Genomic DNA, 14,553 nt, shown 5'->3' on the forward strand with positions numbered 1-14,553 from the left:
AAGTTACCTGACAGTCTGTATATAACGAAAAAGAAGTACACTATTATTTATTGCTGCTTATACTATTAACCTTTATTCGTTTGATGTTGTATTGAGATGCAGCTTAGAGGAGCCTTGTGTTGAAATTATTAATTAGCATTACAAGGTACTCATTGACTGTTTGGACTAAAACACTATCTGACATTATTCTGAATTCATTCAAAGATATTCTGGATCATATCATCGTGATACATCAAAACTTTTCGCACATCGCAGGGATATTTATTATAGCACCTGCAACGCATCTGGTCGAATACAAATTTAGTGCATTATATTCTGGGACTTATGCAAAGTATTTTTTTTATAGAATGTGGAACAAGGTATTAATTCCTTCATTTCAAAGTTAAGGAAGTAATTGAAATGTATTGGCACGAATTGATGATTAGTTGGCGAAGAGAACTTCAAGAGTTATCAGAAAATACGAATTCTCCAACCATAGGACGACTCACTGTATGTCTACCTCAGGGATCAGCATTAGGCCCCTTTCGTTTCCTTTGTATACATTGATGAAATAGCTGAAAGATTAAAATCCCTTGTCTAGATTACTTGCAAGGCGATTCCCTTGCACACTGTGTATCACCAGACCCACGTTTCATTCGAGGTGTATTAAGCGATGATTTTTAAAACGTTTCGGATTGGACAAATCTCTGGTTTGTTAATTTAAATCTATTCAAAACAAAGTACGTACCTTTCACTAACAGGAAACTTGACTACATACCCGACCCCGATTTGACATATGAAAAGATGTGTTTTGTTCCATCACATGGACATCTGTGAATTATTTTTCCTCGAAACGTTCTTGGCGCAAAATTTTCGATTTTATAATTAATTCTGCATTTATGCATATTATAGAACTGAACAAGTTAAAATACGCATTATCAAAACAAACCTGAATAAACTGAATTAATCTTGATTTGCCCCGTTCAGGAATATGAATTTGAAAGTTGTTCTTTCTGGGATAACTTAGATTCCGACGAACGTAAAAAGCTACAACTTGACGCAGCCAGATTAGTCTCTGCACAGCAACAATTTGCAAGCAGAGCACTTTATCTTAAAACTGGATGGTCTCCCCTCAGAAGGCCTATCATAAGAAAATCTGTATTGCTTTTATAAATTATCAACAGTCCTAGGATTATATAACTGGTTTAGTCCTTGTTCACTAAGACACAGTATCTTATAATCTGCGAGACTCGAACAGTATCGTTCAGGATCGATAACGAAGCTCTGTGCTAGAAAATATCGTATACACCAATATATTAATTATAGAACGATCTGTAAAAATATACGAGAACTATTCATCTATATTAACCTTCAAAAAAGAAGTTGCCGAGAGCAGAATTTCTTCTCTCAGTTGTATAGCTTTAGTAATAGGCGAGCTTCTGTGAAAGTAAGACACCAATCGAGTTGACTCAGTCATGATTTGTTTATACGCGATCTTATCGCCGATCCTTCCTCGTCTCGTGGATTTCTGATAGAAAACAACCATCGTTTCCTTTTTGTTCAGTAATGCAAGGAATTAGCATTTTCAGAGACTGTCTGTAACGGATATTAATATTAATTATCATACACTTTTTTCTGGCAATGAAAGTTTACTCAGCAGAAAAAACATTTTGCTACAAAATGTAAGGACGAAAGTTTTACGTAAAACATTTACAATTAGAATTGTACCGACCAGACCACACTAATCTCCGTTTGCCTCCGCTCTTATCTTACCTCCTTTTCTTTACTGTATTCATCTTTCTCGTTTCATTATATATACAGTACTCAGCAAAAAGGTACGACAATACACTTTTTTGTATTTGGAGCAAACGATATAATTTAATGTAAAAAAAAAACAAACAACAACTTCCATTTTAGGACTGCTTCCAAAGTGTTTTTTCAGTCGTATGGCAAAATTTGTATTCAGTCAACCATTTATAATATAATTAACTATATCTGTATATATGTATGTATGTATGTATGTATGTATGTATGTATGTATGTATGTATGTATGTATGTATGTATGTATGTATGTATGTGTGTGTATGTATGTATGTATGTATGTATGTACGGATGGATGGATGGATGGATGTAAGTATGTGTGTGTGTGTGTGTGTGTGTGTGTGTGTGTACGTAAGCTATCTTGATTTTCTCTCACAAATCTTTCATGCATGCATACAATTTACTTAAGTAATACGTAGAAGAAGCATGCTTCCAGTATTGTGTTCATTGCATACATACTTGCGATCCTGTTGGTAATAAATATGTTTAAACAAAGAAGCTTATGAATCGGAAATCGATTCTAGATAATGGATGTGTCAAGGACTATAACACTCTTATGTCTTGTTTTATCTTTGGTATAAGAATAGACTTTGTTATATTTTGAGACTATGTGCAAACATTGTATACTTGAATGTGTCAAACATAAGTACTTTAATGGTTTTACTCACCCGTATTCAGACTTTAACGTGGGAATCTCCTAAGTTAGAAGAATATTAAATTTGGAATGAATTCTAAAAAGATTATACCATGCGTTGATGTGCCCATTATATTTTGAACATGTCTACTTTAACTGTCAGCTACTTCAATACCTTGAGGGCAGCTCTTGAAACTATTATACGGCAAAACATTTCTGCTCTGCAACATTGTGGTTAGTGCTGTGTATAACTTTATATTAAACAACCACGACAGCATAATATTTAAATAATATTCTAAATATTCATACAATCTGATAAACTATATAATAAAATTATCACATGTTTTTGTGATATTTCTGAGTGACCTTGATCTCTCGCGGATAAAATGGATTTTATCAATAGTAATTATATAATGTTGGCAGAAAAATTAAATAAAACCTCTATGAAGTTGGCTTTCATGCACGGCAAAATGATTGATTTTTGTGTTTGTTTATTCAGTTTTATCAACAATTTCAAGATAACATTTTGAATAGTGAACAGACTGTCTCAAACATCGAACTTTCAATAAAGCGACTGAAAACTATTAACCGATACCACTAGGCAATAAAATCTGGATTTATAAACAAGTTTAACTTTGATGTATTGCTTAACATTTACTTCATGGCGAACACTGCCTTTAAACATTTTTTTTAATCAATTAAAATCAATTGTGTACACAGAGACGTTAAGACACAGATATGACTGGCAGGGGAACAATTGAGAAAAGAGAGACAAAACAAACCTCGGACAAAATAGAAGGCGTATAAACCTGAGAAAGAAACAAAGATCATTGAATGTTTCCAAGATTCCTGTAAAACACCAACGATTCTTTGCAATGACTTTGTGATTTTATGAATTTTTCAACAAGCAAAGAGAAGATAATGGGTGAAAAAATTGTCGTAGATGAATTTTGTCGAACGATATCTATGGATGAAAGCAATGTATTATCTTCTCATCCACGAATTTATTTATATTCCATTTAACTATGTGAAACATCATGCAAAAATACAGTCATCCATGCAAGCTTGAAAGTAATAAAACATAACATAAATTTATATTCACATAAAACTATGACAATTAAATTTAATAATATTGATACTGTTAAACACACAAGAAGTTGAACGAGTTCACATTTGAGAGAACAAACTAATTTTCACTAAAATTGTTTCGCTCGCAAACATTAAGCGACGAAACAATATGTATGATGGATTGCTAAAGAGAAACGTTTACACAGTTAGACAAATGTGACAGATTTAACCTGGGCATAAATTAGCAGCAAACTTTTCAAAGTCGCCACGTTATATGAAGAATGCAGCACTTTTGTGGGGACTTTATATAAACGCTATAATTGATCGTGTATCTCTAATTTTTAAACATCCCTCATAGCCAGCAACGATTCGATGGGGTAAGAGCATGTAATAAAAGGACCAAAATGTTCTTAGTGTCTTGTTGACATGGACTAGTATGAACAAACGTATAGGTTTTCATTGGTAACACAACCAGCATAATTTATATTTTTGCCAACCGGTAATTCGCCAAACTAACATTCAAAAATCGCAGATGTGCTAAAGTTTAATGGCGCTAAAGTATTGTGATTTTCAGTAATAAAAAATGAAATATAAAGTAAATCACGAAGGTAATGACATTGATTTATGGACGTACAACTTGGTATCATAGGAAACACTTTTCCAATGTTTAGCGCTAATCACGCTCATCGTCAGTGGAAAAAACAGCTTATATTCACAAAACAAACACGAAGCGCCTAAAGCCAAGCAAAACCCATAATGGTACAAAATATTGTGTTTAATGACATCCAAATTTATGACTTCACATATTTTCTCCGATCGATTCAATTGGCACTATTACTATTATTATTATTATTATTATTATTATTATTATTATTATTATTATTAAATTGGTCAAAAGGTTATTAACAGTAGGCACGTTGTGAGTGCAGATGATATGCAGTACGTGATCGTGTCAAGTGCTGACTGCAAACGGTTTCTTATATTCATTGTCATGAAGATTCTTTGTATTTATTCTTCGGTCCACGTTAGCACCATGTATCCAGTGAAGTATGTTTGTTCTCCTAATCACAGGATGACTTTAATATTGGTTTGATGTGCATTAAGGGCAAGATACATGCAGTCCTGAAATATTAAAGGACCACAATCGTTTTTGCGGCAAAATATACTGACCTCACCAATTTTGTCTGAGAAATCAAACCAAAACACGGAATCGTTATAAAAGAAGCAGAACTAATTGTTAATCAAAATTTGTTATTCCTGAAATAATTAATGATATAGTCAAGTCGAGAGAGAATTCAAAAATTGTGAATGTGCCACAGAAAGTTTCTGACATGACTGCGGTATAAAAATACGCTCGTACTTTGCCTTCCTGTGTAAATGGAATTTACGATGGTTGCGCAGGTTAATGAGGATTTCTTTATATATATATATATATATATATATATATATATATATATATATATATATATATATATATATATATATATATATATATACAGAGAGAGAGAGAGAGAGAGAGAGAGAGAGATAATAGCGAACTTTTAATTTCAGATTTAAGATCAGTCACACCTATCAACATGACGTCTTTGTTCTTAGTGATACACCTTGTGCAAGGCACCTGTAAATAATGAAATTTGGACACGGGATTCTAACCTGCCTTCTTCAGGTAAATAGTAGAAAAATGGATATGTGATACCACCATGTTTCAATGAGTTTGTGGGTTATGTCATGTAATCAAATTGTAATTTGTATTGCACATGGAGTATCAAAAAGTCTCAGTAATGCAACACAACATTACGAAACGTAAACGTGACGGTAACTCAGTTATGCAAACATTTGTCACACCTTTACAAGGGACAACCGCATTGTTCAATAATGGTTGCAATGATTGTGGCTCAAAGGACGAGGACAGTGCTAACCGCACGCAACGGTCAAGCCTGTTTTTATCCTTGTTATCATGTTGCCAATACATTTCCATATACTAGTAGATAGCAAATTATGAGTAATTTTGTTCCTTTTGTGGCTTTAGGTGGGATATGTGAGACCCATTTTAACCAAACTCTGCTAAGCAAAGTGGCTTTCCTATATGGCGTGTCAGTATAACTTCGTATATTGTTACCACGCCGATTTATATGTATGTAAATAGTCTGACCAGTGTGTTCCACAAACTCGATAAATTTACTGTGTTGTGATACGTTAATAAAATCTGCCTGACATACGTTATGATCGTAATTTAAACTGAGTAAAATCCTATGTAAAAAAATGATTCAGCATGTGTCCTGTAAACGTAAAATTGTCCATAGTCATTGGAGCACTTCCGTTGTCAAACTCTTCAATTTCAGACGTAAGTAGTTTTTTCATGTTTTTTCATGTATTCCGTAATCTTATATCTTAATTGAAAATGATTGGTTTTGAGAAAACGCCACAACTGTTGAAGTTTGATGTGAGTACTCATATTGTGGGTGGTTCCGCTATCAAAGAGAGCTGCAATGTTCAATCCTCTGTGCGATATTCTCTGTACGCTACTCTCTGTACTATATTATCGGTACAATACTCTGTACGAAACTGTACTCTTTGCGTGATACTATCTGTACGATACTCTCTGTACAATATAGTAATTTACGGAACAAACATCTTTTCTGTTTGCATAATTTGTATTTCACATGAAGTATCAACAAATTTCTCTGCGTTATGAATGATTTGTCTTCTGGCTTGTGATATGGTCGTTACAAAATCATATGTACATAGAACATAGCGGGAGTTCATTTTAGAGAGTCACGTTACCTAAGACCGAGTCACTGTCAGACTTGGAGTTTTATTTTAGGAAATCATGTATGTATGTATGTATGTATGTATGTATGTATGTATGTATGTATGTATGTATGTATGTATGTATGTATGTTGTTGTTGTTGTAGTTGTTGCTGGGTTTAACGCCATTTTTCAGCACAAGATAGGATATGCATGGCGGCCAGTATCAGTGGTGGAGGAAGAACCCGGGAAAACTCCGGAAAGAACCACCGACCCACGAGAACCTACTGGCAAGCTTTCTCACATACCCACATTGGCTGAATCCGAGACTCGAATCGGCGCAGAGGTGAGATGGCAGTGATCCGTAACAGAGAGCGCCTTAGACTACTCGGCCACTCGGGGCCCCATGTATGTATGTATGTATGTATGTATGTATGTATGTATGTATGTATGTATGTATCTACGTACGTGTGTGTGTGCGTGCGTATGTATGTATGTATGTATGCATGTATGTATGTATGTATGTATGTATGTATGTATGTATGTATGTATGTATGTATGTATGTAAATAAAGAAGAAGTAATAACATAGATCCTTGAGGAACACCACTTAAGATATGACTTGATTCGGAAGTATATTTAGGCATACCCTTGCAAACAACATGGTATCTATTAGTGAGATGCGACCTGAACCACGCAACTGAGTTTGAAGAAGACTTGAAGGCTGAAATTTTTCTTTTTAATGAGCACCCATTGGTGAACCAACTGTTACGTGTTTAGGCTCTATCAACTTGTAACAAGAAAAGATTGAAGACAACAAGCTTTGTAAAATTCAGCAAATAGTTTATTCCCCATGAAGAACAATTTAAAAATAAGAAGAAAAAAAAACTTATGGTTTTACTAATCAAATCCAAAATTAATCCAAGAATAATCCAAGCATTAAAAAATAGAAGTCCTAGTAATAAAGCGTCATAATGAAACTGAGTTTGAATCCCGGTGAAATCCAAAATGGAAAGCTATGACGTATGATGTGATCAGCGTCGTACTGATGTGTCAGCAGTTCTTTGTTGAATCACAGAAAATAATATTCCAGTGTTTGAATTCTGTGTAAATTTGAATAACTGTCCTTGTTCAAGAATTAATTTAGAGCACAAGTATTACAAGGGAAATATAATCTCTCGGAATCCAAATAATTTTAAGAAAATTAAAATAATTAGCCAAAAAACTGGTCACAACATGAAACACCCGGACGTCTTCAGTGTTGAGGCAAGTAATGACTATTATTTCCCCAAAACAAAAAAATTCTTGCTACGACGCAAAACAGATGCTCGGATGTGGGTCAATCAACTGGAAAATCCTAATTGATACATGCTTTTGTCACGTACTCCAAGTATGGCCTCTGTTTCACTCTATGAATATTACTATGAGAAAGAACATTTATTTTTAAAAAAAGTGTTTACTTCAACTATCGCTGATTCCTGAATCAAGGTCAGGAACTGGGTCAGCATTAGATACAAATATTCTACTATTAGTTGTTTACGAAAAACGGTCAGACCAAGCAGAACTGAACTGAATTTCTGGACAAAGTCGAAACCAGTAAATAAAGTTACATTGCACTAGCATGTAATTAGAAAAACAAAAAGATACATCTTGATGTCACTATGGACACAGTTCTTAAACTCTTCAAGTAATATAAGTTGTTTGAGACATTCAAAATCTTGATCAACTTTCTTTGCTAAGTACCACCTATCAAATAACTGCTCTTTTTTATTGTAAATTCGACATGAGTTTGTCCAGCTTTTATTATAGTTTCTGAAATTTTGCCGATAAGCCTCGGGGACTAATTCATAACCATTGAAGATGTATTCCTTAATCACATCATAGTCACCACTTTGCTGTAGTGACAGTGAATGGTAAATATCACTAGTTTTAACAGTAAGTACACATTGTAATAATAGAGTCCAATGCTCCCTTGGCTATTTCAAATTTTCTTTATTTTTTCAAACGAGGACAATATTTGCCTACTTCTTTTTCTTTGAAAAGGGGCACTGACCTAATATTCTTTGTAACATCAAAACTTGAATTTGTATCTAAAGTGGGATTGTGCTATTCACTTGCCAGCTCTATTACTTTTATCTTAAATTGATATTCCTCTCTTTCTACTCTTTCTATATTTTTCAAAGTTTGTTGTTTTCATTCTTTCTTGTATTGTGTTACTGTTTATTCGAGCCGAAACACGTAATGTAAGACTGGTAGACTGAAATATGTTTAGATTATACGAGTTTATTCTTCACATGGTTCATCTTTCTTTTTGTTCTTTGCGTACTCGATTAATAGTGACGGTGAAAGCTCAGAGTAGTTTTTTTTTTTTTTTAGAATTATAATGCAATATTTGCGTCAACTTAGAGATGCACGTTTCCGTGCACACCTAAACATACATGTTCGTTAGACTCAGCCGTTTAATATTTGACTCTTCTTGGACCTTTTATTTTGCTAAGAGCTAATAGTATTTTATTTTGTTTTATTGGATGACCATTTTGTTGCAGCTCCTGCTCATGCCATGGGTCATTACGGGAATTCGTATATATAATACGACGTTATGCCGAGACAGACTTGGATACTTTCCAAAGGACTTATTCCAGGTGTCAACATGTGCCCTTTGTTATGAATACCTTACGGACCAATCTAAGAAGTTTATCGTAAATAAGCCTATAAACTTTAGGACGTTTCAGACCAAACCGTTCTATCTTATAAAGAGGAATGACGCTAACTATACAGGTACTGTAAAAATTTAAAGAAGAATGTATCAAAGAATTTTGTTTAAAGAATATCAAAACTGTCTCATACATTGTAATTTTTCTAAAAACATATATGTGAGTGATATAATTGTATGCCTGTTCGAAAATGGGTAATATATACTTTTTCTCCCTCGTTATCCGTCGTTAATTGCTCTCATTTTCTCAAATACGAACTATACAATATTTTATAAAAATATTTTATGTAAATATTAAATCAAATTCTTCTTTTCTGAATAAGATTTAACCTTGACTCAGAAAATACGTAAAGATTGATAGTAAACATCACTCCCAAGTTCTTTCGATATCAACTTTACGAAAATTATTACATTTGAAACCTATAAAGTTGATGGACGACAACACCCGAGCAAACATAATGTTTTTCGCCTACCAGAAAGAGAGCTCAAGCTTATATGTTAAATTCATGGTTTGAGGGAAACATCACTGAATTCCAATAAATATACATTCCTCGTTACTGTATATGCAGGTTATGTTTTTGAATTTTGTGTACGCAAAAACCCCCACAAATAATTGATATAAACGGTTTGGATTGCCGTAATAAAGTGAACTTTGTATAATTATACATTGTGCCAGTTTCATGTAAACTTTTCAAACATGTAGTTACAAAGCGACACATTATTTCTTACCTTTAATTTGATTGTATATTTCGAATGAGTTTTATAGTCAAGGGAAAAGCGTTTAAAATGGGATTAGAGTATCAAAAATAGGATTACCTGAGCGGTGTCATTTTGTATCTTGTTATTGCACCTAATAAACCTCTAAACAGATACATAGTTGGCCAATTACACCCAAAAAACAAATTAATATACTTGCTGGGCCTAAAAGAATACAAGATCGATCAGTTGAAAATCCCATCTTATAAGATTTGTGAAAAAGCAAATTATATTAGTATACAGAGAATCATAAACTGTAAGAAAAACAACAACAATAACCGTATCAACAACAATCTCTTGTTCAATTTCCTCCCAGTGTACCCAACGCACAAAAACCAGACATCAATGAGTGAGGTGTGCAACACTTTGTCCTCGGCGGAATGCACAAACTGGTCAGACTGTTGTCGTGCCGCATGGGAGTGCTGCGAGCGACAAGTGCTCGACGACCCAGAGGACTTCTGCCCCCAGACCTGGGACGGTTGGAATTGTTGGAATTACACCGAGCCCGGCAAAACTGTTACGGATACCTGCCCGTCCTATATAGGGGATACGGACAGCGGATGTAAGCTGAGTTAATGCTCAAAATCTAAAAGTCGATTTCTTGAGATTCTGTGTTGTTTTAGCTTGTCAAAATATTTCATATCAAAATTAAAACGCGTGATTTTATTCCAATATGCATGAAATGCTTTCATGAGTCTGAATGTGTCATGAGTGGGAGAGAAGGAAACAAATTTTTTCGATGTTCGAAAAATATCAAAGCGGTGTGAGAAAGTTTCCGTTTACCTTTAAGACCATACGAGAAACATGAGATATAGAATTAGTATTTACCTTATGCTTATGAAAATTATATTGAAATTTTCGCTAATATCGTATTTTCTAAAATAGCTCCTAATAGTTGGTATCATCTCACTTATTTATTTTTACTATCAATTTATAAATCAATGCTTAATTGACTTTTCCGCGTTTTGTTTTGTTCTGCACTATTTATATACATATACGCATGTATATAGATTTTGATGAATTTGCTTTCTGCTAAGAGAACATGTCTGAATCGCCAATTTATTACCAATTTAGAGATATTTTGTTTACTGGTGATATTTAAATAAAAGTAAGATTTATCGAGAGAGACTCTATATTAAGTCAATGTATTTTCATCTACAATTTAGTGAAAGTATCAAAGAAATGCACGGAGAACGGTACTTGGTTCATATCAGAAAAATCGAATCTGGAATGGTCAGATTATACAAACTGTGTCCCCAGTATTAGTCAGGTAAGTCTCTGGGACGCACATACTAGTAAAATTGGGGCAAAAACCTCGAGTTTCCAAAGAAACGAACTTAAAAAATATTTTTTCTAACTTCAAAGATATACCATTTTGACATAATTCTTATATTTTTTCGTGTGATCAATTAATTTCCAGCTATTGGCGTCATCGAAGAACATTGTTGGAAGACGAGATGGGTGTATTTATGTTTACATGCGCTTCGACGTAATCAGATTACCATTTCGATATTTCTGACAATACATGAGTTTCGAAGGATCCGCAATATCAGGTTGCATATCGTCTGTGTCTTATTAATAAAGCAACCCAACACATTTTATGAAAAGCTATCAATACCACTGTCTTAATAGAGCAGAAATATATATATATATATATATATATATATATATATATATATATATATATATATATATATATATATATATATATATATATATATATATATATATATATATACATTTATATCTGACTTAATTTATATTTGATTTGATTTAATTGTTTGTTTGTTTTATTTGTTGGTTTTAATTTTTTGTATTCCATTACATGCTATTGTAATGTAACTTTATTTACTGGATTTGATATTGTTCAGCTCTGACTGGTTTTGATGTAAATGACTAATAATAGAAACGTTGTATCTATTGCTGTGCTAAATGACTAATAATAGAAACGTTGTATCTATTGCTGTGCTAAATGACTAATAATAGAAACGTTGTATCTTTTGCTGTGCTGTCTTTACACAGAGTACATTTTTAATCTATTTCATTTTTGTTTTCAAACCCATGCAGAAATACAGGGATGTATTAATTATCAGCATAGTTTTCAACAGCGTTGGACTAATTCTCCTTCTTCTTGCAATCTACATCTTCTGCTCTTACAGGTGAGTTTATTATGATGTTTCTGATGACATCCCTGATGAAATGTTTATCTCCACATATTATTTCATCCTCTGGTTTCCACCTGTACATGAAATATTCGTACCTGACACCCCCTACCCACCAAAACATCAACTCCATTTTGAATGTCATTTCCTGATCCACATTTTGGCATCATGATTAGATTATTCAGCAACTAACGTGTCGGTCTAATGATCCGTGGGTTGTTAATTTGAATGTGGGATGCATTAGATTGGGGGGGGGGGAGGGGCTAGGGCAGGCACTTTGCTTCCCATGGCCTCGGCACATAATGTATCATGTATTGATGTTCAAATCTGCACCAATCAACCTGCGAACAATCTTTTGACCCTAACGTCCATGGTCGTTTTCGAGCTATTAAATTGAAGAGAACACAAATACAGGTACCATACATTGGTACTTATAACAAAAGTGACTTCAGCGTATGTCACAATGTTACGTGTTTGATTGGAAGGAAAATCATGAAGGATACCTTCAATAATTCGAGCTCATGAAATAAAAGCAAGACTAACTGCGTAACGGACGTGCACATCCACCTGTATATATATATATATATATATATATATATATATATATATATATATATATATATATATATATATATATATATATATATATATTTGATCAGTGCGATAAACACCTAAATAAATCCTGTTTGTGCTTGAGAAGCCATAATAGACCCAAATCTTGATCTAATATTGAGACTTGGGTTTCCTTTTGAATAGGTAAGGTACACTATCACGTATTTCAACTTCTCAAAACATAGATGAACCAATTTTGTAATTACACATTATATAATTTTGCTAGTTACAATCTCTGCCAAAACTGTGTGATAAAAAAAAATGTGGCTTCCATGTCAACATGCGTATTTTTTTATATGATCCATCAGTGGACTATCACGTACCTGATAGTATTTTTGTTTCGTACATTTATTTTATTCCATATAATTTCCTCTTTTAAATTTTTTAGAGCATATAACTTGTACAATAACATTTTTGATTTTGAGTATCCCCCATGACGTTTAATTTTCATTATGCAGACAATTGCGTCGTCAGTTACGCATCCGGATTCACTTGAATTTGATGGTGTCACTGTTGATAACAGGCGTGTTCACAATGGTGTGGGACGTGGCGGTACAGTATGATAGGCTGATGAACAAGAAAGATGACTCGTTAATGCACTCACAGGAGGTATAATTTCCTCTACTTCTTGTTTGTTTATTTATTTATTTATTTATTTATTTATTTATTTATTACTTATTTAATTATGTCGTATTGTGTTCAGGCCAAAGCAAATTTTAAATTCCTGTCCATGAATTCAGCTTTCTTCCTTCCTTTGGTTTCCTTTCCGATTGTGTTCTACCTAGAGAGCTCTTTTCACTTTCTTTCTTTCTTTTTAATCAGGATATGTCCATAGACAGACTCTGAAGGTAATTTACTTTTTCAACGATCAGAAAATAGGATGCAATTGTTTCAACTATTACTAAATTTTGACTCTAAATGAGACCATTTCTGAAATTCTTTTTTGACTACATTGTAAATCTTCTTTACAGAAAAGAAAACAAAACTAGTATCCATCAGTTGTTTACTTTGAAGAGGGAAATAAAATAAAGTTCCTATATTCTTTATCAAGTTCATGAGCTTCCCGTGGGTCTTTCATCCTTCCCAGGGATTTCAAGGGTTTATCCTCCACCAGTTATACTGGCAGCCGTGTATAGTCTATCGTGTGTGAAAAAAATTGCGTTAAACCCACTACAGCATTAACAATGACATCAACCAATCTATGTATGTTTGTCGTGTAATACGCATATAAAATTATATCTCGACAGGATCTGTGTAAGTCACTGCATATTATGAGGAGAATGACAAAAGCGACCAATTTTTTCTGGATGTTATGTGAAGGACTCTATCTACACCACCTGATGATAAACGCGTTCGTTCCACCTAAGCATCTCCGGGTTTATTTTATTGTGGGCTGGGGTAAGTAAACCTAAGTAAACATTGCTGCTACTATATGGTCTTTAACTAAATAACAGAACAGGAAACCCAACACGTTTTGTAAACTTCAACAATTTATTTTCCAAGAATACAAACTGAAAATTTGAAAAGGAATTTACATCATTGTGAATAAGATCCCAAATAATCCTAAATGTTTTATAACAAGTCCACAAGTATGGGTGTTCCGAATGAATTCCAATATTCTTGAGTTTGATGATGTTCCTTTAGTCCTGTCGTGTCACAATTATAAAATCCAGAATGTCTTAGAATGAATCCTCAATAATCCTAAAGCAGTGTTTTAGTCTAAACGTTAATCGCACTGTGTAATTCCAGTAAATAATTTAGATAAATATTTCCTCTCGAATTATAAATGAACACACCAAAAAGCGATTTCACAGAATAGAACTGATAAGGGGCGATATAGGGTGAATGGGAAATCTAGTCAAAAAGATGTTCCAGCTACATAGCGTCAGAATTTATAGCGTCAATTGGAAATCCAGTCAAAAAGGTGTCCTGGCACTATAGCGTCAAAATTGACCTTGGGCCACTAATGCGTCAAGGGAACGTTGAAGATATTTTGGGTTTTTGTATAGAGACAATACGAAAGGAACAGATCGTGTGATGTTACAAAGAGTTGCAATCG

At 33.6% G+C, this 14,553-nt stretch overlaps 1 protein-coding gene across 1 annotated transcript in view; it reads left to right on the plus strand.

The window, feature by feature from the left end:
- The window catches only part of LOC149776186 (calcitonin gene-related peptide type 1 receptor-like), a 46,042-nt gene that overhangs the window by 15,647 nt on the left and 15,842 nt on the right, over positions 1-14,553 (plus strand). Inside the window, exons 2-8 of the mRNA XM_089942498.1 lie at positions 5,055-5,169; positions 8,798-9,029; positions 10,037-10,282; positions 10,887-10,990; positions 11,788-11,879; positions 12,953-13,103; positions 13,742-13,892. Coding sequence (XP_089798624.1) covers positions 5,131-5,169; positions 8,798-9,029; positions 10,037-10,282; positions 10,887-10,990; positions 11,788-11,879; positions 12,953-13,103; positions 13,742-13,892 — 1,015 coding nt within the window. The 5' untranslated portion in view covers positions 5,055-5,130. The remainder of the gene's footprint in view (positions 1-5,054; positions 5,170-8,797; positions 9,030-10,036; positions 10,283-10,886; positions 10,991-11,787; positions 11,880-12,952; positions 13,104-13,741; positions 13,893-14,553) is intronic.

The sequence above is a fragment of the Sinohyriopsis cumingii genome, chromosome 18 (genome assembly GCF_028554795.1).
Source record: "Sinohyriopsis cumingii isolate HCF-2022 chromosome 18, ASM2855479v2, whole genome shotgun sequence".
Taxonomy (NCBI): Eukaryota; Metazoa; Mollusca; class Bivalvia; order Unionida; family Unionidae; genus Sinohyriopsis; species Sinohyriopsis cumingii.